Here is a 23,621-nt window from a genome sequence, read left to right as displayed (position 1 = left end):
TGGCAGAAGTGTGGCATGAGGAAGAGGAGGAGAAGGAGAAAAAGGAGAAGGAAAAGGAGGAAGAGGAGGAGGAGGAGGAGGGAAGAGCAAATGTGCCATGAGCGAGCTGCAGGCTGCACTTGGCAATGTCAGCACTAAAATCAGGCACCTTCATGCCTTCCTTCTCATCTGGGAGAGCTGATGGCACCCCAGCATTGAGGGACCTCACTGGCTGTGTGCTGGCATGGGAGGTGGTGAATTGGGCTGCCAGGAGAGTGGAGCTGCTCCCATCAGCTCTGACCAGACAGGAGCTGCTTCCCATTAATGCTTCCCACGGCATCAGCCTTCCCAGAGCACTCCTCCTTTGCAGGGCTGTGCTAGTCCAGGTATTCCCAACGTGCTGGCATGTGGGAAGGAGCTCGTACTTGGCCTTTCTCAGCACATTTCCCTGCTCGGAGCTCCACTTCTCCTGGAGTCATGGGCAGTGCCACCCCCAGGGACCGGGTGATGGAGGGAGCAGTGTCACGGGATGCCAGCGAGGGCTGTGGTGCAGCATGAGGTGGAGCTGGCTTTTCTTCAGAGCAGGGAAAGGGCCTCTGCCGAACTGGCGCGAGAGCAGCTGTGACTTTCCATTCCTGTGGGAAGTGGGCTGCCACCGTCCAAGCATCTGGGCTTGTTATGATGGGAGAGGAATGCCAAGTATTTTTCTTCCTTATCCGCTACCATCCGCTCAAACCCTCCCCTGATCAAACCCACATTCATCGCCTGGGATGCACTGGGGAAGAGCCCTCGCAGCCCTGGTGGCTGCTGGGAGCTCATGGCACCTGTGGAGCGAAGCCCGCCCTCATCCAGGGGCTCCCTCCACCCCCCTGCCCCTTCCCGTCTCCGGCTGCTAGCCAGCTCCAGACCTTTATTTTTCACTTTATTGCCTTTGCTAGGAGCATCCCTGCACCTGCACCTCTTTGCCTGCATCTCTGCACCTGCATCCCTGTGCCACCACCTCTGTGACTGCATCCCTGCTGACCTGTGGGCCCGGCGGGACCACACTGTCCCCTCCAGAGCCCTGAGCATCCCGAAAGCAGCCACTGGGATGGTGCCACGGGCGTGTGCCCTGGGGCGCCTGCCGTGCCGGGAAGCAGGCGGTGCAGCTTTGGAAGGTCACCAAGATTTTTCCGAAGATGAAAGTGTGCTCAAGTGTCAAACAAACTTTCCAAATTATCTTTCTGGACACTTTCTCCCTTCTGCTTTGGAAGACGGAGGAGGAACATTTCATTCCCTCTGTGCTGGCGTGGAGCGGGGCTGCGTGAGGAGCCGGGAGCTGCCGGCGGCACCCGCGGCTCAGCCTCGCTTCTCCCCGGCATCACCCCTGAGTCACCGCGGGTGCTGCCCCGGCATCATCAGCTGGGCTTGCCCCTCCCCGCAGCCCCCTAACCCCCCCCAGCACAACCCAGAGGGTTGCCAGGTGCCCAGTTAAACAGCAGACACCACCTCTCCTCCTGCCGACAGCAGGATTTGTCATAAATAGACAAATTAAAGGAAACGCGTGGATTTCTCTGCTCTCTCAGGGATAACTGGCACACAGCAGCAGGGGCATGGGCACTGCCACCCTTGGAAAATCCCCCGTGATCCCACACAGCTGGGGATGGGCTGAGCAATGGCCACGTGGTGCCCACAGGATCCAGCACTAATGAGAGCTGTCTAATTAGTGCATCCTCCTGTGACGGGTCACCCTGGCAAGGCTTGTGCCACATCCTCTCACCCGTGCCAGCAGCCAGGGAGCGTGACCTGGAATGAGGTGCTTCCCTGGCCCTTGCCCAGTGTTTGCCTTCCAGGTCTGGACAAGGAAATTCCCTATGGGCTCCAGGGCAGCTGTGCTGGCACCCAACAGGAACTGTGGAAGCTCCTTGCCCTGTGGCATCCACGTCTCATCCCAGTCACTGCCATCCACACCGATGCAGCTGCCTGCAGCCAGGGCTTGGCGACACTCAGGTATCCCCAATGCCATTGCCATGTCCCTATTCTTCTGTGCTGGGATGGCAGCAGCATCCCCATGTCCACACAGGCCCCAGCCCTTGCAAACTCCTGATGGTGATGCCATGCTGCAGGTTTGGTTGCTTATGGAAATTTCATCTGAGCCAGATGCTGCAATTTATGCATTTTATGTGTAATTTTTCAATTTATTTCATAATTAGGAAAAAAAACCAAAAACAACAAAACAAAAACCTGAAGTGATCCCAACCATTATTCCTCCTGGTTTCCTCAGTTATTACTCCTGGTTTCCTACAGTGAGGCCAAAGGGGTCTGAAATGGCTCCTTTGTTGTCTGATCATTAACCCTTCAGGAATGAAATGCAGCAGTGCTGGATGGGAGGGGTGGGAGAGAGGTTCAGGGGGGGCTGGGGGAGAGAAGCGAAACAGGAGGGAGAAATTGGAGGGTAGAGAGAAGATTAACCCCAATGTACTGTCCCAGGTATGGCTGGACACCCCAGGACACAGATGGACACATCCACTGCAGCCCTGTGGGTGGTCCCCTCTGGTGCAATGAGTTTGGTGGCTCTCAGCACCCCCAGGCCAGGCAATGCACACCCAGAGCATCCCAGGCAATGCAGGCCCAGAGCATTCCCGGTGGAGAGGAGCCCTGCAGCTCTCTGGCATGTGGGATGAGCAGGTGGATGATGATCTGCCCCAGGGTGCTCAGGGGGTTCCTGTGTGCCCAGAAAGTCTCTCTATGCCCCCTCTGGGGGGAGGAGAGGGGCACCATGTGCTGGTTTGCACGTGGTGATGACAGGAGTGAATGTGCTGTCGCTGGGGCTGTCACTGGTGGCCAGTGGCCTTGGAGCCCTGGCTGGGAGGTCACCAGGCTGTTCCAGGGGACAGCTCCTGGCACAGGGTTGGAATGATGGCACGAGCACGTGGGGTTCCCACGATGGGGACCTGTGCCTGTAGGGTCACCTGGGTACCTGGCGAGTGAGGTGTCCCCCTCCTGTCCTGCACCACACTTCAAGCACAGCCCCTAGGGTGGGTTTTGGGGAGCACAGCGTGCAACAAGGGGTGTGGACAGCCGCATGAGAGCCCAAAACAGCGCAGTGAGCTCGTCTTGGCTTGGAACAGCTCGGCACAGCTCGGCTCGGCTCAGCTTCGCTCCCGCAGCTCGGAGGGAGGTGAGTTAAGAAGCGCTCGGAAAATCAGAGTCAGCTGCGATCCTGGGGACAGCCGGGGCAGACCCGCAGCCGCCGCCGGAGCTGCCGGAGACCCACCACGGCTCCCGGCGACCGGGGGCTCAGCCCTGCCCGGGGGGGGCTGTCCCTGGAACCCCCAGCCCTGCAGGGGCTCGGAGCGGGGGGATGAGCCGGGGGGCTGAGCCGGGGGGCTGAGGTGGGGGGGATGAGCCGGGGGGGGCTGAGTTGAGGGGGCTGAGCTGAGGGGGCTGAGTTGAGGGGGCTGAGCTGAGGGGGCTGAGTTGAGGGGGCTGAGCCGTGGGGGGCTGAGCCGGGGGGGCCGGCGCAGGCAGCGTCACCCTCCTGGCTCCACCCCCCCAAAATCGCAGGGGGCTCCGCTGTGACCCCGGCGCTGGGATGGCAGCGGGACAGACGGACCGCGGCGGGACGGCGGGACGGTTCCCAGCCGAGGTGGTGGCTGGAGTGCTCCGGGGGGATCCAGCCAGGGCGTTTGCCAGTCGCTTTGTTGCTGCTGGGGGATTTTTTACTTTTTTTTTTAGGATTATTATTATTTTGAAAGGGAGGGTGAGGAGAGGGGGCTGACACTGACTATAAAGGCAGAGCTCCCTGGAGCAGCCAGCACTTCCCCGTCACCATGAGCACTCCTCGGGCCTGACAGCCCCAGCCTGCCCCACTGTCGCCGGCTCAAGCTGCCCTGGAGTGTGGCTGTGTGTCCGAAGCTCGGGTTGGGATGGTGTGAGCCCGGAGCCGCTCGTCGCCCTCCCACCACCCCTCACCGGCTCTGGCAGGAGCCGAGCCCTCCAGCCGCTTGGATGATTTGATTCCTCCCCTGTCCGACACCACTCCTGCCCAGATGCAGTGGATAATATTCATGTTGCTGTTATTCATCAGCTCCATGGAAATGCTCACGCAGAACCGGTGGAAGAAGCAAGGTACGGTGTGCGCAGCGCGCTCGTCCTGCTCGGCTCCTGCGGGGTGGCTTTGGGGCACCAGGCTGCCTGTCCTGCCAGGAAGGAGTCGTGAACCAGGGCTGGAGGTGCCAGCCACCAGCACACCCCCAACCCCTCACCTTGAGCCCTCTGGGGACCCTCTGTGCTCCCCTCTGGGTGTATGGCACGGGGCTGGCTTGGCAGTGTAGGAAGATGCAGAGTGCAGCCCCATAGCCCTGCCTGCCCGGTGCCAGCCCTGCCTTTGGGGACAAGGGACACTGGCTGGCACTGGGACCAGCTCTGCAAACCCCATCAGAGCCAGACACAGTGGGGATAGCACAAAATGGGCTGATTTTCTGATATTTCCTTTCTCTGCATAGCACACTAAGTGCCTTAGGAGTAAAACCTGGAAGGATGCTCAGAGCCACGGCAGGCACTGCCTGTCCCCTGCCCCATCCTTTCCTCAGGAAGAGGCATCAGCTGAGCCCCTGCCTAGTGCCTGGGCAAGGGTAGGGTGTGCTGGGGCTGTGCAAGGCATGTGCCCCCTCCATTGGGCACTGGCTCATGTCCCCTCACTGGGCAGTGCCAGGCAGTGCCAGCTGGCTGTGTGCAGTGGGTCCAGGGCTGGTTCTCAGCTCTGTGCCAGGAACGCCTTTGTTTTGGGGCCAACATGTGCCAGGGTAGGGGCAGGACCTGCCAGGACCAACTTCCCTTGAAGTCCTTCCATGTTAAAGGCATGCGGAGGCAGTAGGTGTGGGTGGTGATGTGGGTGGCCAGGCTGGTGGCCAAAACACCCCTGGTGGGAAACAGCCAAGCACCATGAGGAGCTCCAGCTACCACTGCTTGATGCTGGGTAGCACAATGCTCCAAAGGCCTCAGGTCTTGGCAGCCTGGGGATCTGGCTGTGGCTTCACACCCCAGACATGTTATATACCCTGGGATAACCTGCACAGAAAAGCCAGCACAGGGTCCAGGAGCAACGAAAGATGCTGGAACACCCCAAAGCCTCCCTACTGCCACTGGGAGCTCTGGTCTGGGCAGTCCAGTGGCCCAGGGACTCATGGTTCCCAGCAGGACTGGGCATAGGGTGGGCAGAGATGGGGGGTGTCACACTCATGTCCAGCAAACTGAGGTACCCACTGTGCCCCGTGCCCAGCGCCCATCCCAGCTCAGCCCTGCTCTCTGCCATCACCACTGGACAGGAGGAGATGAGCCCCTCTTGTTCCTAATCCCCAAGCCCATGTTTTTGGAGTGAGCCACATTCTGGTGTTCTCTGTGCTGGCTCCCAGTGTCACTTTTGGTGGAAGAGACGTGTGTGCCATGCCAGCAGCACTGTGGGGTGGAGGAGGACTCCCCACTTCTCCCAGCTCCATACCATGTGATTGTTTCCAAAACCAGGGAGAGGAAGGAGACCCCAGCGCCCATCCAGGGCTCCCCACCTTCTTTGCCCTGGCTGAAGGTGGAAGGAGAGCAGCAAAAAACCCCCTAAATATCAAAAAGAATTAGGGAAGGGAAAGAGGCTTGTAAATCCACGGGTCTCCAGGGAAGCCACTCCAGCTGCAGCCAGGAACACAAATGTTGTCAGCATTTGGTAAATATGTAACGGAGACCATAACAACTTAATGGATCCAAGGTGCTTCGTTAGTGCTCCCAGCAGATGCAGCTCTAATGAGGGCTCCTGGCAGTGCTGCCATCCCAGACAGTGTGCCCCAGAGAAGGGACTGGCATGAGCCAGCTTGGGGACAGCTGCATGGCACCCCAGCACCGTGGACTGGCTCGTGCCAGGGACCAGCACACGGGGCTGAGGTGGTGAGGCATTGCCCACCATCATCGTCTGACAGAATCCTCTGCCAGCATCCCCCCAGCTTCCCAGCACCTCTGCACCAGCCCCACAGCCATGGGACCCTTCTGGTGCAGCTTCTGGGGTCAGATGGACCAGTGCCAGGCAGTGCTGCCAGGGCTGAGTCTATGTCTGTGCTGGGCAGCACTCAGCAGATGGCTCAGGCTTGTAGCAACCTTGTCTAGTGGAAGGTGTCCCTGCCCATGGCAGGGGGCTTAAGATGGTCTTGAAGGTCTCTTGCAACCCAAACCATTCTGTGATTCTGTGGTTCTATAGAGCCCAGGTCCTAAGCATGCTGTACCAGGGCTTCTGGCTCGGTCACTGGTACTCAGGCTGTGGTGCCAGAGCCAAACAGCTCCAAACAAAGGGTCATGGTGAAGGTGTTGGATGCCTGCATGCAGGAGTTCAGTGCCCCCTTTTGTGGTTTTTCTGTGGGCTCAGAGAGCAGGAGCAGTTGGCGGTGTCTCTGAGGCCTGGTGGATGTTGGCACCCTGTCCTTGTCCTTGGGAACAGAAGTCACCCACCCTGGGGTCAGTCACCCTCCCACAGCCCGGGAGTACAGCACAGGCAGCCAGGGAGGCAGCAGAGCCTCTTGAGCAAACAGACAGATTCTTTCTCAGCTCCTCTTGAGTGCATCCAAAATGCCCTTTGTCCTCTGACACTCAAGAGGCATCAACTGATTAATCCAGGTCAGATCATATTTCTACCCGCTGACCCAGTGGTTGTTCCACTTCCCACGGGATGGGCAAGGCTGGCTTGGGGTGTGGCTCAGACTGTCACCCATGGGCAGTGCTGGGCACGGGGCAAACCCTCAGTCTGGATCTTGGAGTGCTGGAGGCCATCAGTGCTGACCCAGCGGGGAGCGATGGCTCCACATGTCCCTTTGCTGCAGCGTGGACAGAGGTGGGGATTTGAGGAGCAGAGAGAGGTGGGGTGGCATTTGCAGGGACACAGGACAGTGCTGTCCCCCTGGTGTGTCAGAGAGAAGCCACGGGGCTGGGGCCCCCCTCAGCACCTGTGTCACAGCCCCTCTCCTCCGTTTGTCCCCGCAGCGAGTGCTGGCCTGCTGGAGAACTGCACGGGCTGCGTCCTGTGCTCTGAGGACAACGGCTGCATCACCTGCCACCACCGGCTCTTCCTGCTGATCTGGAGGGACGGCATCCGCCAGTACGGGATGTGCGTCCACACCTGTCCCCCGGGCTACTTTGGTGTGCGGGGTCTGGAGGTCAACAGATGCACAAGTACGTCCCGATCCAGCCGGGGTCCCCCTGCTCCTACCAGTGCCCCCTGCTCCCCTCGGCACCCTGCGGGTCCCAGTGCTGCGGGAAGGGCAGTGGCTTCATTTCCCACAGCATTCCTGGTGGCGCTGAATCCAGGGGCAGCCGGGTTGGGGGGGTTCGTCCCCTTTTCCTTTGCCCAGAGCCGCAGCCTGGACCCCGCTGGTTTTGGGTGCCCGGTGGGTGCCGGGGGTGCCCCGGGCGGTGCCGCTGACCGGCCGTCCCTCCCGGCAGAGTGCAGGTCGCCCAGCTGCGAGAGCTGCTTCAGCAGAGACTTCTGCATGAAGTGCAAGGACAAGTTTTACCTGTACAAGGGCCAGTGCTTCCGGCAGTGTCCCCCCGGCACCGCGGCACAGCCCGGCACCCGCGAGTGCCAAGGTAAGCAGCACTCGCACCCGTGCCCGCCGTCCCCGGGGACGTGCCTGGCTCCGAGGGGTCACCGATCCCTGCTGTGCCTGTCCCTGCAGAGACGTGCGAGCCGGGCCCGTGGAGCGAGTGGAGCGCCTGCACCCACGAGAGCCGCACCTGCGGCTGCAAGTGGGGTGTGGAGACGCGGGTGCGGGAGGTGCCGGAGGCTGCCCGGGAGGAAGGGACTGCCTGCCCCGCGCTGCTGGAGACCAGGAGGTGCCGCATGAAGAAGCACTGCCCGGGAGGTGAGCACCGCGCCGCCGGGGCTGGGGACAGCTTCGCGTCCCTCCAAAGTGAGCCCGAGGGGCGCTGCAGGAGGACGGTGGCAGCGGGGGTCTGGCAGTGGCCGGCGAACCATGCTGTCATCTCCCAAGCATTTTGAAACTCTGGGTAAAGCCGTCATCTCAGGCACATGTGCTGAGCAGCCCTAGGGCTGGCTGCTCCCACCTGGCAGTCCCCGAGACTGCCTGGGACGAGCCAGTGTCCCCTTCCATGCTGGACTGGGCTGGGCTGGGCACTGGCACGAACCGCCGTGGGATGAGGCTGCCAAGCTCCAGCTCCCATCCTGCCACGACGTGAAGGGAGGCTTTCTGTGCTGCAGCTGTGGGTGGGTAAGGAGGGTTGAGACACACAAGGGAGGTTCCTGCAAAAACCTCTGAGTTCCCTAAAAGCTGGAACGCTCGTGGAGCAGGAGGGCATCACCCAGGGGATTTCTGATGGCCAAAGTTTTGGGAGACACCCCAGGGCACAGTGCCCCTCTGTGGCTCATCTGGCCAGATGTTCACTCATGCTCCTGCACTTCCCCCCACCTCATTCCCAAGCTGGGGGCTCCCTGGCTCAGGGATCCCCCCACCTTTCCCACAGCAGACCCGCTGCAGGGTCTGTCCGGGCGGTGCGTGCACGGGTGCAGGGCTGGCGGTGGGAACCAGGACGGGGCTGATGTCATTTTTGGATGCAGGCGCCTGGACTGAAGCTACCCTAATAAATCTCCACTTAATAACTGGCAGAAAGGGGGATGCATGAGATACCGAAGTGAAGTGCCTGGCAGCAGATCTGAGCCAGCCAGGGTTGCGGTTCGGAGCTGCGGGATCGCTGAGCCCTGGGATGAGCTGGCCGGCACCGCCAGCGTGGCAGGGATCAGGGAGGACAGCACTGGATGGGGGGAGAGAAAAAGGGTGAAGAAGGGGGGCAGCAGCAGAGGACGTGTGTGCTGGGCGAGGGCCACGGAGCCAGGAGAGAGGTTTCATCTCAGCAGCATCAATCATAAGTAATATTTTCCTGCTGACAGTACAGAGGAGCTGATTCCCTTCCCCACCCAGGTCTCAGCTCACGTCTTTGGGGTGCCAGGTGGCTTCGATTTTGAGGATGTTCTCCTCCCTGCTGGTGTGTGGCAGCCCCAGACCCGCAGAGCTGGTGACAGTTTGATGCAAGAAATTTAGTGTGGGAGGACAGGCTGCTCCGGAGCACTGTGTCCTGGAGCACCGTGCCCGTGCCCTGCCCTGCCTAGCACACAGTGGGTCCCACTGGCAGGAACTGCTGTGCCTCTGTTTCAGGGACATCTCGTCTTGTGAAGTTACTGGGAAGGCACTGGCACCCCAGAAAAATGCTTGGCCTTCTGCCTCTGCCTGTGCTCCTGCAAGCTGGAAGCCGTGGGGTTACAGTGGTGGGCTCAAGGACTGGCAGGACTCTACTCTTCAGGCTGCTCTCTGGGATCAGCTTCAGAGACAGGCCTGTCCCCTGCCTAGCAGAAGGAATCCCATGAGTGTCGCCCAAGCAACCCCCTCAGGAGAGAGCAGCCCCTCCATGTCCCCCTCTCCTGGGCAGGCTGTTTGCAGTCCCTGCCACGGCAGAGCGTGTCTCTGCCCTCTCTCCCAGGCTCCTGCCCGCCTGGCCAAGTGCTGGGTTATGGGATCCAGATGCTGGAGGAGGACGAGGAGTTCACTTGATGCATCTGAGGCACCCCCAGCCCAGGCGAGCCAGGGCAGGCGGCCGAACCCGACCGTGTGATGAGAGATTTGTGCCACCACTTCTGAGCCATCCAGGCGGCTGGAAGGGAAAAGCTGCCACGCTTGGCCGTGGCACAAACCCCTCGCGCTGCTGTAAATCTGCCTTGGGTGTCTGTCTCCAGACGCTTGGCGTGCATGCCGTGCCCTCTCCTTTGTGGGTGGCAGCTGTCTGGAGATCAGAGCCGAGAAACAGGGCTTCAGAGCCAGCCAGGACAAGAACTGGAGCCCTCAGAAGGGACTGGGGACAACAGTGCTGGCACACGCAGCACCAGGGACAGTCATGGTCCCTTGTGCCCCTCACAACACCGAACTGGAGTGGGTTGAGAGGACAAGGACCCACAAAGCTGCCCAGTTTCTGATCCGTAGCATGGACACCCCCTCCCAGTGGAGCCCATGGCACAGCAGGGTTTATCCTGAATCCCTCTTTCTTTGGTGTCTCAGCACCAACACCTCAGCCAGCTGGAGGGTGTGTGGCAGCTTCTCAGGGTGAGCAAAGGTTTGGATCTCAACAGCCTGACCCTGGAAAGCTGGCAGTGGGTTGACCTGGGATGCAGCCAGGCTCCACCTGGTCATGCCACTGGGATGGGGACCATGCACACGTGGAGGACATCCACAGGGAGAGAGAATTAGCAGCTGTGCAAGGATGCACTCCAAAGCCACCTTGCTCCCCAGCGAGCCCAAATCCTGCCAGGGGCTGTCTGGGTCCCATGGTGGAGGGCAGGTTCCCCAAGCATGGCAGAGCTGTGCCATGGCTGTGGGGTGTTGGTGCAGCCACTGCCCCTCTCCAGCACCCACAGTCCTTGCTCAGAGAGGAGCTGGGGTGTCTCCAGGCAGCTTCCTCTTGGGTTGAGCTGCCCCACCCCATTCCTAGGGATTTTGGGGTACCAGGACTGAGAGTCCAGCCATGGGAGATGTGGGGACAACATGCCAGTGTCCCATGCCCATGCCATCAGCACACCCAAACCCCCCACACACCCACACTGCTGTTTCATGCCTGGGAGGGGGCTCTGGGGTCCTCAGAATCAGAACCTGGGTCCAGCACGAACACCTTGAGGGAGGATATGGGATCAGCATCCCATGGATGGGGCTCAGGTCAGGTCAGGTTGCCTGGCCAATGAGCGAGCGCTCCTTTTCTTCTCCTTTTTCTGTTGCAGAGAAAACCGAACCCAAAAATAAAGGCAAAAAGCGACAGAAGAAGCCGAAGACAGAAAGGCACACGGGCACCTAGCGGGCACCAGCACAGGAGCTGGGGCACCATGGCAGGAGCTCCCAGCCAACTCCTGCCACGGTGCTCCAGCCACATCACCCCTGATTTTCCATCCACAGGAAAAAAAAAAAAAAAAAGAAAAAAATTGCACAATTTTCTCTGCCCCCCCATCCCCCTTTTCTTCTGAGACAATTTATGGCCTGTAAAACATTTCCTTTCCAGAAAATCTAATTTTCAATGTCCAAAGCAAAGCCCTAGGGCTTGGGGAGGGGGTGGCTCCTTTATTCCTCTGGTCTTCCCTCTCCCATAGCCTGCTCCATGCCTTCCTCCAGACGGGTGGGATGGGGTTAGACTGGGGTTGGACCCTGCTAATGAAGCTGATGCCTGCCTCGATAGTGTTCCCCAGGGCTGGGAGATGCCCTGGCTCCACGGGGTCCAGATTTTGGGAGTGCTGGGGGGCACAGTGCATCACTGAGCTGCTCCAGGCGCTGGATAGTGTCCCCCATCCTCAGCCACAGGCATGGGAAGCAGCAGGGCTCCTGGGGTTGGGCCCCCATTGGGGACTGTGCCATTGCTCACAGCAGCCCAGCCGGGTCCTCAGCATCCCCACTGGCACAACCAAGGGCCAAATCCTGCTCTCCTGGGGCTCGGAGGGCAGCTGGACCTCCAGACTGAAAATCCTTCCTAGGATCATGCCAGTCCAGCACTCAGCACCCTCACGGGCCAAATCCTGCCATCCTCAGGCTCACAGAGAGGTTCAAAGAGCTTCTCTCCCAGCTGGATGAGGGCACAGGAATTTGGGGTGACCATGTCTGTATTCAGTCTAGGACAGGGACAGGCACAGTGTGAGTACAAGCCCAGGCAGGGGATGCTGCTGCATCCTGTGTCCCCAAACTGGGATGTGCTGGAAGCAGCGCTGCAAACCCGTCCCAGCCATCACCGGAGCTGTGACCGTGGGGTGCCGAGCCCAGGCATGCCAGTCTGTCCGTCCCTGCCGCGCTGTGTGCCCCAGGCACAGAGGGCTCTGTCGGGATATGTACCGTGTGTGTGCTTCAATCGCTGTCCAGCCGCAGGCAGCTCTGCGTTTGGGGATTGCCGGGGTGCGAACTCCCCGTCCCTGCCCTGAGCAGGAGCAGGGGGAGGCCGGGGCTGGCCGGGGGTGTCGGGGCTGCGGGGGCTGCGCGGACCCTTCAGGACGGGAGCGCTGGGTGTCAGCACCGAGCCAGCCCCAGAGCCGGCACAAAGCTCGCGGAGCATCGCCTCCGATCGCTTCATGACAAATAAATGGATTAAACCCCCGGCATCGCTCCTGCGTCCCTGTTTTCCCCGTTCCCACGAGTTGCTGCCGGAGGGGGTTTGGGATGCTGGCCATGGCCATGGTGCAATCCCGTATTCCACAGCTCTGCAGCTCGGGTCCCTGTGGGGGGACACCCTGCCCTGCCCCCCACCCCCAGCACTGGGGTTCTGGGGAAAGATTTTAGTTCAAGTTTTTAATGAGCATCGCTCATTGCCTGAGCCAGCAGTGGGGGAAGCAGCAAGTGTGACACTGGGACTGCCATTCCACAGGATTGGGAACCACCAGGGGTTTTTTCTGGGTGTTGGAGAAAATCCCCCTCTGCTAAGATGCTTGGACATCCCCTTGGCAGCCTGTCCCAACCACCGGGATTGTCTCCTCCTGGGGGACACAGCCCAGATCCCATCCCAGTCCCTGGGCTGCCAGACGTGGTGACCCCCGGTTGTGGTCGGAGCCATCAGCCCCCGACAGACCCAGCCTGGATCTGGGCACGCCGAGCTCCATGCACAGTCTGGCTGTGTCCTGCCAAGCCCTGCCTGGGACAGCCCTCCCTCCTGCTGGTCCCCACGGGCTCATCCCATGGCCAGAGCAGCGAAATGCAGGCCTGGCTCCCGCTGGCATTATAAATAGCCGGGGCTCGGGAGGGAGCCGCGCTGCCTGGGACGGGGGTGCCTGGGTGTGGTGATCGGGGGGACTCGGGGGGTGCAGGGCCGGTCTGGGAGGGCTCGGTGCTGCCGTGGCGCTGTCCATCCACCCCGGGACGTGCGATGAGTTGTGCAGAGACCGCTCGGGGGAGGGACGGGGGCTGCGTGTGCGACTGTGAGTGCGTGTGTGCGTGTGTGTGTGTGTGTGTGTGAGAGAGAGAGAGAGAGAGACATTTATAGATCACGTGTGAAACTTGATCTCCCCGCAGTGGACCCAGAGGAAAGAAAAAAGATAGAAGTATTGTTTTTAAACAGATTTTTTCCTTTGTTTTTCTTTTTTTTTTTTTTCCTCCCCTCTCCCCCTGCGAGGGCTGGCGATAAAAGGCCGGGGCGGCCAGCGCCGGCTCAGAGGGAGGAAATGCCGAAATCGCCGCGGTCGGAGGCGGCGGCGAGCGCCCACTGACCCACCCGGCACGGACCGGGCTGCCGGAGCATCCCCGGCCGTGTCACCCCGGCCCCGGGGGGACCCCCACGAGGGCCATGCGGGGGCTCAGCCTCGGCCTGGTGGCCCTGACCTGTGCCACGACGGCTCTGTGCGCTGCCGGAGCCCAGCGCCGGGCTCTGGAGGGCGGCGGCCGCCGGCGCTACCACCGCGTGCAGCACGGCCACTGCAGCTACACCTTCGTGCTGCCCGAGGCCGACCCCCTGCCCTGCCCCGCCGCCCCCGGCCCTGCCCCCGGGCCCGCCAACGTGCTGCTCCAGCGGGACTCGCCGGCCGGCAGCGCCGGGGCTGCCCAGCGCCTGCGGCACCTGGAGAGGGTCCTGGAGAACAGCACCCAGTGGCTGCTGAAGGTACGGTGTAGGATGGGGGGTGCGGGGGGACCAGCAGAGGGGCACTGTGGGCAGGGATCTGTGTGCAGCACCCACTCGTGCAGCATCCCTGTGGCACAGCTTGGGCACTGGGGCCTGTGCCCACCTGAGCATCCAGGTCAGCTTTTCTCTGCAGGTGTGCAGCTGGCATCAAGCACTGCCTGCATGGAGGGCATGCTTGCTGTGGGTTCTGCGGGTGCTGCAGCTCCTGGGTGCTGCAGATCACTCACCCAGAGCACTCCTCATTGAGGCTGTATTCCCTGTCCATCCTTGCCATAGGACTCCTCATTGTCCTGGCTGGGTTAGCTGTGCCAAGCATCCCTTGGGGATCAGCATTCCAAGTTCTGGGCAAGAAGACTGGGAAGGGGTTTGGCCAGTGACAGGGAGAGGGTCCCAAGGGCAGGGGCCACCAAAATCTCTGCAGCTTCATCATTTTCCCTCCTACAGGCTTTGCAAAAGCTCCCAGCACTTGGTGAGACTTTGTGAGGGACCCATGGCTCCATGGTGGGAGCAGTGGGGTGCCACCCCAGAGGGGCTGTGTACCCACAGGGTTGCCACCCCCAGCCCCCACTGGCTCGCCCTGTCCCCAGTGCCTGAGGCAGGAAGCAGCATTTCCTTCCTGGAGCCCCCACCAGCTGAGTGTGGCTGCCTGCGTCAGACCCAGGAATAGCTCATCCCAAGGGACACGTCCCTGGGGGCCTTGAACCCCACAGCCCATGCCAGGAACACTGGGTACCTGCACTGATAAGAGGGGAAGCAGCTTGTGCCCAGCTGTCACTGACCCAGCAGAGCCACATGGCTGTCCTGTGCTGTGCCACCAGGCTGCAATGGGACCTGTGTGCCTCTGCAGTCCCATTTCCTGGGTGATGTCCCCGTGCAGCACTCAGGGATCAGGATGGGGCCAACACACTGAGTGGGGGTCCTGGGGATGGCCTGTGCCAGCCACGCTGCTTGGGTAGCCACCCTGGCTGTGGGGGACAGTGCAGGCGGCAGGGACGTGCAGGACGTTCTCCCTTGTCCCCTCAGCCATCCTAGAGAACAAATTCCTCAAGAGCTGGGAAAACGCTGAACCGTGGCTCTGCTGGAAGCCAGCCCAGAGTGTCGCAGAGGGGTCAGCAGGGCCAGTGACAACCTGGCTGGTGGCACTGAATCTCTGTCACTGTGGAACCTGCTGGGTCTGCTGGGTGCACACGAGCCCTGGGGTCCCTGTGCCCTCAGCTCTCTGCCTTGGTGTCCCTGTGCTCTGGTGTCTTTGTGCCCTCTCGGGATGAGGGCAGTTTTTCTATGGCCAGGCAAGGCAGGGGATCAGGGTCCCACCACAGGTGCACATGGCTCAGTCCAGTGCAGACAGCCACAGGCAAAGTGGGACTGCACATCTGGGCAGCTGTGGGCAGCAATGCCCCTCACCACAGCCCCAAGGAGCACAAGGCAGTGGAGCACTGGGCAGCCAGTACCCCATTCCTTCCCCATCCTGTTCTATCCATCCCATCCCATCCCATCCCATCCCATCCCATCCCATCCCATCCCATCCCATCCCATCCCGCAGCGTGGCTCTCTCCTTTTAGAGGCAGCTTGCAGCTATGTTTTTTGCTGTTGTTCCTTAGCTTCCCAAATTTCAGCAGAGCTGCCCAAGAACGCTTGTTTTGGTCAGACTCCAGTCCTGAACAAACAAATGAGGGCTCAAAAGAGGCATTGGGTTCAGGGACAGCTCGTAAACAGCATTGCATCCCAGTCTGCTCTGCCCTGGCATGGGGAGCCCTGCAGGGTGCTGAGAAATTGGAGATCTCCTGGTACCCAAGAGGTTCCCCAGATCCCCTCAGGTATCTCCAGCACTGGCCTCCCCCAGGACCCCCATCCACGGCACCCTCCGCACTCAGCACCCCTTGGTGGGGACATGGCCAGGACCCAGCACACAAGGACACTTCTGTCTCAGGAGGAATTAATTTTAGTTCAAACACAAACACTTGATGGTGCCGCTGGGTCTAGGGGGGGACTCGGGGTGGGATGGGGTCTCTAGTGAGTCAGGGGCATTTTGGCAGCTCTGGGGTGCCTGAGGGGCTGATGCTGCTCACCCTGGGATGTGTGCAGCGGTGTGGGGAGCAGGTGAAGGGTTTTCCACCCACCTGTGATTCAAGGATTCCTGAGCTGGTGCTTGTGAAATGTTTAGAAATGCCAGGACAGGATAGGAACTGGGGCATAGGGGAGGGATGTGGCTGCAAGAAGGCAGCACAGGATGATCCAGCTGTGGGCAATGGGATGCCAGCATGGACACAGTGAGTGGCTGAGTTTCCTCCTGGGGTGACCAAAACAGCACCACAGCCTTTCCACAGCAGCTCTGCCCTTATGGTGCAGAAATGAGTCTCTGAGGCCAGGAGAGCCCAGCTCACATCAGCACCCATGAGATGAAGGAGGGGGGTTCCCAGATTCCCTGTCCTTGGCTCAGAGCCTGCCCCACTTGTGTTCTCTACGCCAGACATGCCTGGGGACACTGTGCCCCACTCCAGCTCCCAGGGAGCTGCTGGGGCCAGGATCCAGGGCTCCATCACCAGGGCTCTCAGCCTTCCCCGTGCCAGCTTGACCTTTTCTCTGGGTATGTTCTGCCCTCAGCTCACAGATATGTTTATTTAGGAAAAAAAAAAAAAAAAGGCAAGATTGAGAGGGAGAAAAGGCCTCCGCAAGCCCTGTGAAGCAACAAGATTAACGACGTGGTTAAAGGGAAACTCTCCAGCAATCCCTCAGCTCGGGGAAATGTTTTCCAGACGCGGCTTTCCGACCTTTCCCTGCTTCCTCCCTGAGAGCACGTTCCTGCGAGGGAAAATCCCCAGGGAAACGGGTGCAGGCAGTGCTGGCTGGGATGGTCAGCCCTGGGACCTTCCTGCCCCGAGACCCTCCTGCCCCACACGGATGCTCACCGTGGGGTGATGGTTTTGCCACTGCCTGTGCAGAGGAGGAGGAGGGAGCAGTGAGATTTCATCACGCCAAACAAGTGCAGAGCCCTGTGCCCTGGCCCACTGCCGGCCCCACTCCCACGCTGAGTATCCATCCCACCACTGCTGCCTGCTTGCCTGGTATTCCATGGTGCCAAACATCCCAGCACTGCTGCCTTCCTGCCACCGTGCCAAGCATCCCAGCAGCCCTGCATTCCCACCACGGTGCACAACATCCCGGCACCACTGCCTGCTTTCCACACTGCCCAGAGAGCAGCATCCCAACCCTGCTGATTCTGCTCCACAACCCCACAAGATGGCAGGGGGATGTGGGGCTCTGCCTGCACCATGGGGAGCTCAGGCAGGGAGCAGGGTCTGGGCGAGCAGGGAAGCAGCATCTGCGGGATGCAGGGAGCGGGGCAGCCCCCGTCCCTCCTGCTCTCAGGGGCCGCTTTCCCAGCGTGGGCGGCCCCTTCCGCTGCCTGCGGCCCCCGCCGAGGGACCGTGCTCCCAGCGAGGCCATCGCCCTGGGGAGGGGCTCAATGGGAACCTCATGGCGGGGCCGCCAGAAATAGCAAAGCCTTTGGGAAAGGCGGCTCCCCCGCGGGCTGGGAAAGCGGAAGCGTCATCTCAGCTGTGTCCGAGCTGTGTTCGCAGCCACAGCTTCTTCCCAGCCCCGAGCACTTCCACGCGGTGGAGCAGCACCGGGTGCCGGACGCCCACCTTCCCTGGCTGATGGTGTCCCCTCGCCCTCCGTATCCCCGGTGGTTGGGGCTGGCAGCTGATGCTGATGGCAGTGCCAGCCACTCCCTGCCTGGCTGCTTGGCACAGGCAACCCTGGCTGGGCATCAGCCCCGGCTCGCGAGCACACCTGGGCACACAGAAGCCCATGCCAGGCCCCAGCTGGTACCACAGCCCAGGAATCTTGGCAGCCAGTGCCTGAGGAGCCTCCCCTGCAGCAGCTCAGCTCGCTCTGTCCTCTGATAAGATTCCAAGGACCCCGAGGTGGGTCAAGCCTTGTGGGGACACAGGGCTGTGCCTGGGGGCTGTGCCCAGGGTGCCAGGCCCAGCTGGGGTGCTGAGACAGAACCCAAAGAGGTGCCCAAATGACCCCCTGCACGCTCACCTCCCTGCACAGCTGGAGAGCTACATCCAGAGCAGCATGAAGCCGGAGGTGGCCGAGCTGCAGCAGGCGGCGGTGCAGAACCAGACGGCGGCCATGCTGGAGATGGGCAGCTCCCTCCTGAACCGCAGCGCCGAGCAGAGCCGCAAGCTCACCGACGTGGAGGCACAGGTGTGTCCCCATGTCCCCGCCACCCTGAGAGGTACAGCTCGTGTGTCCCCATGTCCCTGCCACCCTGAGAGGTATGGCTCGTGTGTCCCTACATCCCCACCACCCTGAGAGGTACAGCTCGTGTGTCCCCACATCCCTGCCACCCTGAGAGGTATGGCTCATGTGTGCCCACATCCCCACCACCCCAAAATGTGGTGGGTGGCACGGTTTGTCTGCAGATAAAAGCGATGCCCCAAGGTGACCCAGGGTTTAATGCACCCCTGCTGGAGGTCCCAGGGCTGTGTGCCAGAGACCGGCTGGCCCAGTGACACCAGGGGTGTGGTGTGGCCCTTGATGCCAAGAGTCCCCTCTGCTCCCGAGGCAGGTGCTGAATCAGACGTGGCGCATCGAGATGCAGCTCCGGGAGAATTCCCTGTCCACTACCAAGCTGGAGAAGCAGCTGCTGCTGCAGACCAATGAGATCCACAAGCTGCAGAACAGAAACAAGTAGGGGCTGGGGTGGCTCAGGGACTCCCACAGCCCTTGGACCCCATAGGGAGGCTGGTCTCTCCCACCTCATACTGCACCTTGAGGAGGCTTGAACCCCTCCACGTGCTGGCTGTGGTCCCTGGGGGGTTGCACAGCCCCAGCACGGCCACTGGGCTTTGGGTTCCCCTGGCTGGGCACATCCCAGAAGTGAGGGTACAATTCAGGGGGTGCAGCAAGGGATGGGGACAACAATGGGTCCCTGCAGACAGGCTGGGACCGCTCTGCCACCCCATCACCGCTGCATCCCACTCCCAGCATCCTGGAGGTGCGGGTGCTGGAGATGGAAACGAAGCAGCAGGCGGAGCTGGCGGGGGCCTACTCAGAGAAGGAGAAGCTGCAGCGGCTGCTGAGCCGGCAGAGCGGCACCATCGAGGAGATGGAAAAGACGCTGCTGGCTGCCAGTGCCAACACCAGCCTGCTCCAGCGCCAGCAGCTCCAGCTCCTCCAGTCTGTCCAGAGCCTGGTGCGCCTCGTCTCGCAGGGCAGAGGTGAGCGGGGTGTGCGGGCAGAGTGGGGGCACTGGGAAAGCTCCGTGTCCTCCCAGCAGCGTGCCAGGGTGCCCCCTGTGGTCTGCTCAGCTTGAGTGACTTCCCCTCAAAAATCATAGAATCGTTCAGTCGTGGAATGGTTTGGGTTTGGGAGGGATCTTAAAGCTCATCTCATTCCAACACCCTGCCATGGGCAGGAACACCTTCCACTAGAAAATTATCCACTCATTGCAACCAAGGAGCAGCTTGGAGCCCCAAGGGGGGGTCCATAGCCTGATGCCATTCCCAGCCATGGCAAATCCCCAAGGGTGAGGCTGGTAGCAGCCCTGTTGGCACAGCTGCCTTGCTCAGCCCTCAGGAGATGGCACAGAAGATAAACAAATAATCTTTGTGAGCACAAAGGCATCCAAAGGGAGAGGGAAGAGCAGCAAAATCAGGGCTGCAGGGCCATCACAGTTTCTGCCTTCTCACTGTCTCCTCTGTCACAGCCATGTCTCCTGGGCAGGAGCAGCAATTCCAGGACTGTGCCGAGGTGCGCCGAGCGGGCATCCATGCCAGTGGCATCTACACCCTGCACATTGCCAACCTCAGCGAGCCCAAAAAGGTGAGCACAGCCCAGAGAGGGCTTCCCTGCCCCACCCCAGAGTGTTGCCCACCCAGCACACCAGCTCCTCACCAATCCCCCTGTTGCCTGGCACATCCCAGGGCAGTTTCCCCACCCCATCCCCATCCAGCCTTGGGAGCTGCACAGGGATGAAGGCAGCACCCACAGGATGAAAGCAGGGCTGGCACAGCCTTCCAAATGGGGGCATAAAACTGATTTTAGGCACCCTGACCTATAAGCACCAGACCCCAGCCCCTGTCCATGGCCATGGAGGGAGGAGAGACCCCTCAGCCGGGCACCGGGCACAGCACACCCTTGTCAGCCCCTCAGGCAGCTCTAGCACCCACAGAGCACCCATGCTGAGCTGCCCAGCCTGGCAGGAATACACCTGGACACCCACTCCAAGCCACCCCCAGCTGTCCCTCTCTCCCTTTCAGGCATTCTGTGACATGGAGACAGATCGAGGGGGCTGGACCATCATCCAGCTTCGTGCCAACGGCAGCCTCAGCTTCCAGAGGAGCTGGAGGGAGTACAAGCAGGTGTGTGCCTGGCCGGGGAGGGGGACACCCTGGGGGCACCCCAGGCACCCTGAACTCACCCGCCCTGCTGCTCCACAGGGCTTTGGGGACGCGTCGGGGGAGTACTGGCTGGGGAATGAGGCCGTGCACCTGCTGACGAGCCGGGTGCCCTACGCCCTGCGGGTGGAGCTGCAGGACTGGGAGGGCGGCCAGGTGTATGCCCACTACGGGAAATTCCAGCTGGGGAGCGAGCGGCAGTTCTACAGGTAGGGGAGAGGCACTGTGGGAACGGCCACCCAGCATTCCCCATCTCTGACTGTCCCCAAGCCCTGTGGGAACGGCCACCCAGCACTCCCCATCTCTGACTGTCCCCAAGCCCTGCGGGCAGCAGTGCCCAGGGGGCAGGGCTGGGTGTGGGAGGTGCAGGATCACCTGGGGCTTCACTGGGTTGTCCTGGTGTAGTTATGGTGCCAGGTGCCAGGCACATTGCTGTGATACTTTTATCTCTCCCTGGGCTTCTGAGAAGTAGATTTTTAATATATAAAATTGCATCAAGGCAGTGGGATTTGCCATCCCAGTGGAAGCAACTTGGGCACTTGCAGTGAGGCTCTTTGTTTGGGCAAGGGAGGTGACACAGCTGTGGCCACCAGGCATTCCCATGGATTTTGGGCATCCCGAGGCTGTCCATGTCCACGAAGGGACGCTGTGCTCCTAATGCTCAGCTTGCCATGGTCATGGGCAGGAGGGTAGAAAGCAGCTGAGGGCCTTCACTGCTGGGCTGGAGGTGGAAGCAGACCCCAGACATGCCCTGCAGCATCCATCCCATGCATGCACCGAGCTGACCCCAAGCAAGAGGACTGGAGGAGACTTGGGGGGCCCTCTCTGCCCCAGCATACCACAACCCCACTCTTGGGGGCCAAGGACAGGAGGCCAGGCTGGCACTGCAGGATCTCTGCCCACACCCCTGTGCTGTGTTCAGCTCATGGCAGCCCCTGAGCAGTGCTGGGGGCTCTGTGACCCCCCAGCAGCCAGCAGTGACAGTGGCTGTGTCCCGTGGGCACAGGCTGTCACTGCAGGACTACAGTGGCACAGCTGGGCAGCAGAGTGGGCTGGCACTGCAGGGCACCCAGTTCAGCACCCGTGACGCAGACAACGACAACTGCCTGTGCAAGTGTGCCCAGATGCTGTCAGGAGGTGAGTGGAGCAGGGGGACACCCCCATGCGGCACCCATGGGTGCCAGCCTGCGATGCCACCTCCCTGCCCTTCTCCCTTCCCACAGGATGGTGGTTTGATGCCTGTGGCCTCTCCAACCTCAACGGCATCTACTACCCCGCCCGGAACAACATCCGCAAGCTCAACGGCATCCGCTGGCACCACTTCCAGGGGCCCAGCTACTCCCTGAAGGGCACCCGCATGATGATCCGACCCTCCAGCTTCTGACATGCCCATGGCAGTGCCAGCACTGACAGACAAGTCTGGGACAAGGGATGGTTGGGGCTAAGATGTCCCAGCTGCTGCAGGGAACCTTTGCCATGAGTTTATTTTTTACTCTTGTTTATCCCATTTTTCAGAAGTCTGCAGTGTCACCACGGCCATGCTGGAGGAGCCATGGGCAGGGGTGAAGGAGCTGGAGCTGGAGCTGCAGGAGCTGCAGGAGTGAGACAAAGCCAGACCTGCCAGAGTGGGCTCCAGAATATGGAAACTCCCTGATCTCACCTCAGCTTCTCTCCACAAATTTCTGCTGGGCCTCAGGGTTTTGTCTTGGGGACAGGGCTCCAAACCGCCCCCCCCCCCCCCCACTCCCAGTGAAGGGGCTCTGAGAATCCCTGGGACCATGTGCATTCAGAGAGACCCCAGACATGATGGGGGCTTTGCCTTTTCACTGGTTTTGGATATTGTAAATCCTCCACCACCCCATTTTCCTGCAGGATTAGAGGAGCTGGATGAGACAGGAATCTTCATAAGCCTGGGGGCTGGTGGTCCCTCCTTCCCCTTTCATCCAGAAATGCAGAGGGCCACAGACTGTCCCCCTTCCAAGCATGGCCCGAGCCACAGTCCCCATGTATGGCAGGACAGGCACTGCTCCTCACGGGATGGAGCTGGGTTTCTCCAGCTCTCAGAAAGGACAGGAAGAGCAGGGGTGTCCTTGGGGACCTCCATGGGGACCTGGGATGGCCAGTGGCCCAGTTCTGGAAGGCCCTTGCTGGGAGCAGACACTGCAGAGGCAGGGGCTGGCAGGGCCCCAGGACTGGCAGGAAGGGGCTGGGGGGTCGTGGGTGGGGAGGGGGCTGTGGGTTAGAGGTGGTGGGTGCTGGCACCGACACCGGCTGTGCACGCAGCAGCAGGGGGGCTCCTGCTGCCTGCCCTCATCACTGTCCCGAGGCACCCGCTAATTAACGCTGATTAAAGCATGTGACGTTGTTGGCGCTTCCAGAAGATGCTCATCAGTGGGGAATAATTAAAAAATGGAAAACACGGGGGGCGGTGCTGCCAGTTTTCCTTCTGTCCTGGCTGTCTGCCTGCACCTCCTGCCTGCTCCTGGGGCACCCATGGGGAATCTCAGCACACAGGGTGAGGGTGATGGACGTTTCCCCGGCTGTCCCTCCTCCCTGCAAATAACTGATGGCCTCAGCTGTGCTCCCCATGAAACCGGAGCCACCGGGAAGCAGCTGCCAGGGAAAGCGATAGGGAGAGTGGGGCTGTCCTGCTGTCCCCAGTGGGGACATGCAATTGGGGGGGGGGGGGGCATTCTGGGGGCGGGGGACACGTGTGTCTGAACGTGTCTGTGCCAGGGTTTCATGCTGGCAGTCCCATGGGTGGGGGTCAGATGGAGACTCCTGGTTCGGGAACGAGGCTGCTGTGTGTGCATCTGTGTGTGCACATCGAAATACTGCTCACAAACACGTGTGGCACATGGACACACAGACATCCTGCATGCACACATGAGCACACAGGGCTTTGGATGGCCATGTCAGGTCCCATTCATGCAGGGCATGGGACACCAGAGCCACACCAAGGACTGGCAGCACCTGAGGGACATGTGGCTGCTCAGCCTTTGCCTGGCTGGGGACTGGTGGGCCCCCCCTTCTCCTTAGCAATAGCAACAAATTTAGACCAAGCCCTGGGACACACCACACTGAGGAATCCAGCAGCACAGCCGGTCCCAGCCACCAGCGAGGATCTGGTTCCCTCAGAGATTTCCCCAAGGGCTAAGCCTGTCCCCAGGCGATTGCCCAGGGTCCCTGTCACCCTCTGGTTTCCGGGGTGTTTTCCCTGAGGAGGCACCCAGTGCCCCACGTGCCATCATTAAGGATCCCCTGGGTGTGCATGTCCTCCCCAGAGCACTTCATCAGCCTGACTCACAGCCAGATGCCATCCTCGTGTCCTGTCACCACGTCCTGACACCACATCCTGCCCTCCACATTCCCAGCAGCTGGACCTGACAATAACCCAGCAGGAGTCACGTGGATCCTTACACCCTAAGCAGGGGATCTGTGTGGACACACAATAGCGCAGAAATCAAGCTGGGGTGGTAAATTTCTCTTTATGACAGCTTTTTTGGGGACTCCAAGCACTGGATGGAAGCCCCAGTCAAGGGGCCCATGGTGCTGCCCTGGCCTGCAGCTGCT

At 60.9% G+C, this 23,621-nt stretch overlaps 2 protein-coding genes across 3 annotated transcripts; both read left to right on the top strand.

Moving 5' to 3' along the window:
- The first annotated feature begins 3,734 nt into the window (after positions 1 to 3,734).
- RSPO4 (R-spondin 4) lies at positions 3,735 to 11,931 on the top strand. The gene is made up of 5 exons (XM_066561661.1): positions 3,735 to 4,089; positions 6,979 to 7,167; positions 7,438 to 7,581; positions 7,671 to 7,856; positions 10,772 to 11,931. Exons 1-5 carry the CDS (start codon positions 4,011 to 4,013, stop codon positions 10,843 to 10,845), a joined length of 672 nt encoding a protein of 223 aa, XP_066417758.1. The 5' UTR covers positions 3,735 to 4,010; the 3' UTR covers positions 10,846 to 11,931.
- A 1,315-nt stretch (positions 11,932 to 13,246) lies between these two features.
- Positions 13,247 to 22,245, top strand: ANGPT4 (angiopoietin 4). 2 transcript variants are annotated; one of them, XM_066561522.1, is made up of 10 exons: positions 13,247 to 13,614; positions 17,698 to 17,853; positions 18,218 to 18,339; positions 18,637 to 18,869; positions 19,358 to 19,473; positions 19,911 to 20,012; positions 20,091 to 20,257; positions 21,055 to 21,185; positions 21,272 to 21,465; positions 21,564 to 22,245. In XM_066561522.1, exons 1-9 carry the CDS (start codon positions 13,303 to 13,305, stop codon positions 21,430 to 21,432), a joined length of 1,500 nt encoding a protein of 499 aa, XP_066417619.1. In that variant the 5' UTR covers positions 13,247 to 13,302; the 3' UTR covers positions 21,433 to 21,465; positions 21,564 to 22,245. The 2 variants fall into 2 exon arrangements, with proteins under 2 accessions (XP_066417619.1, XP_066417618.1); XM_066561521.1 differs by having other exon boundaries at positions 21,272 to 22,245.
- The last annotated feature ends 1,376 nt before the right edge of the window (positions 22,246 to 23,621 follow it).

The sequence above is a fragment of the Molothrus aeneus genome, chromosome 17 (assembly GCF_037042795.1).
Source record: "Molothrus aeneus isolate 106 chromosome 17, BPBGC_Maene_1.0, whole genome shotgun sequence".
In the NCBI taxonomy this organism is placed as follows: Eukaryota; Metazoa; Chordata; class Aves; order Passeriformes; family Icteridae; genus Molothrus; species Molothrus aeneus.
The sequence above is the reverse complement of the archived record's forward strand: the minus strand, read 5'-3'. Positions and strand labels throughout refer to the sequence as shown.

Excerpts from the sequence above, each read along its gene's own strand:
- RSPO4 (XM_066561661.1), top strand. The coding sequence starts at position 4,011 with ATGCAGTGGATAATATTCATGTTGCTGTTATTCATCAGCTCCATGGAA. Across the intron at positions 7,168-7,437 it reads GGAGGTCAACAGATGCACAA|AGTGCAGGTCGCCCAGCTGC; the intron begins GTACGTCCCGAT and ends CCCTCCCGGCAG. Across the intron at positions 7,857-10,771 it reads GAAGAAGCACTGCCCGGGAG|AGAAAACCGAACCCAAAAAT; the intron begins GTGAGCACCGCG and ends TTTCTGTTGCAG.
- ANGPT4 (XM_066561522.1), top strand. The coding sequence starts at position 13,303 with ATGCGGGGGCTCAGCCTCGGCCTGGTGGCCCTGACCTGTGCCACGACG. Across the intron at positions 17,854-18,217 it reads TCACCGACGTGGAGGCACAG|GTGCTGAATCAGACGTGGCG; the intron begins GTGTGTCCCCAT and ends CTCCCGAGGCAG. Across the intron at positions 21,186-21,271 it reads TGCCCAGATGCTGTCAGGAG|GATGGTGGTTTGATGCCTGT; the intron begins GTGAGTGGAGCA and ends CCCTTCCCACAG.